Source organism: Chiloscyllium plagiosum, unplaced genomic scaffold (genome assembly GCF_004010195.1).
Source record: "Chiloscyllium plagiosum isolate BGI_BamShark_2017 unplaced genomic scaffold, ASM401019v2 scaf_8226, whole genome shotgun sequence".
In the NCBI taxonomy this organism is placed as follows: Eukaryota; Metazoa; Chordata; class Chondrichthyes; order Orectolobiformes; family Hemiscylliidae; genus Chiloscyllium; species Chiloscyllium plagiosum.
Genome location: NW_025214265.1, coordinates 4,143 through 5,474, shown reverse-complemented (window position 1 = coordinate 5,474; position 1,332 = coordinate 4,143). Strand labels below are relative to the sequence as shown.

The 1,332-nt window shown below is 57.5% G+C and overlaps 1 protein-coding gene across 1 annotated transcript in view; it reads left to right on the top strand.

The window, feature by feature from the left end:
* The window catches only part of LOC122547850 (SCO-spondin-like), a gene marked incomplete at both ends in the record, with an annotated part of 35,562 nt that extends 34,424 nt beyond the window's left edge, over positions 1-1,138 (top strand). The window contains one exon of the mRNA XM_043686420.1: positions 926-1,138. Within this exon, the coding sequence (XP_043542355.1) occupies positions 926-1,138 (213 nt within the window). The remainder of the gene's footprint in view (positions 1-925) is intronic.
* Positions 1,139-1,332: the final 194 nt, after the last annotated feature.

The following is a 1,332-nucleotide window of genomic DNA, read 5'->3' as shown; positions in this document are numbered from 1 at the left end:
GAGAGAGGTGGGGGCACCGAGAGGGGTGGGGGCACCGAGAGGGGTGGAGGTACCGAGAAGGGTGGGGGCACCGAGAGGGGTGGGGGCACCGAGAGAGGTAGGGGCATAGAGAGGGGTGGGGACACCGAGAGGGGTGGAGGTACCGAGAGGGGTGGGGGCACCGAGAGAGGTAGGGGCATAGAGAGGGGTGGGGACACCGAGAGGGGTGGAGGTACCGAGAGGGGTGGGGGCACCGAGAGAGGTAGGGGCATAGAGAGGGGTGGGGACACCGAGAGGGGTGGAGGTACCGAGAGGGGTGGGGGCACCGAGAGAGGTAGGGGCATAGAGAGGGGTGGGGACACCGAGAGGGGTGGAGGTACCGAGAGGGGTGGGGGCACCGAGAGAGGTAGGGGCATAGAGAGGGGTGGGGACACCGAGAGGGGTGGAGGTACCGAGAGGGGTGGGGGCACCGAGAGGTGGAGTCACAGTTCTAGACTTCCCGACCCCAGGGAAAATACTTTGTCTATTTATCCTATCCATGCCCCTCATGATTTGTAAACCTCGATAAGGTCACCCCTCGGTCTCCGACGCTCCAGGGAAAACAGCCCCAGCCAGTTCAGCCTCTCCTTGTAGCTCAAACCCTCCAACCCTGGCAACATGATCATTAATAAACAAGGAAGCTGTGGGATATGGAGCTGGGAGTACATCAGCCATGATCATATTGAAGAGCAGAGCAGAGCAGACTTGAGGGGCTGAATGGCCCTCAGTCCATATTGTGGTGCTCCTGTCACAGGATGTGATTGGTGCTGGCTGTTTTGAGTTGTGCTGATTGATAGGCAGGAGGTTATTTATTTGCCTGGGCCCAATGGATTTTCTCGGCCTGTTCTCTCTCCAGCACTGGTTGCCTCTCACGTATTTCTGACAAAACTATTGTGATTTCTTTCAGGTTCTGTTGACTCTGTGATTCCCTCAGCATTGCCACATTACTCCACTATCCCGTCCACAACGACAGAAGCAGTATCGTCCACCACAGTGCACCGTGCATGCCAGACAGGACAGTTTCAGTGTCACAATGGGCACTGCATCTTGGCAGGGCCTGGAGGATATGTGTGTGATGGAGTTAATGACTGTGGGGATGGTTCGGATGAATTATACTGTGGTAAGCGAGGATAATCTCCCAATGAAACTGAGACAGGACCAGGCTGTGTCCCAGAGCAGGCTGAGACAGTCAGCTGGGAAACAGAGGCTCTGACTGACTGACTGACAGACTGCCTCACTGTTCCTGCCCCCTTTCTCCTCTCCCCCTTCCCCCGTCCCTCTCTCCCCCCTCCTTCCTCCGTTCCTCTCTCCCCC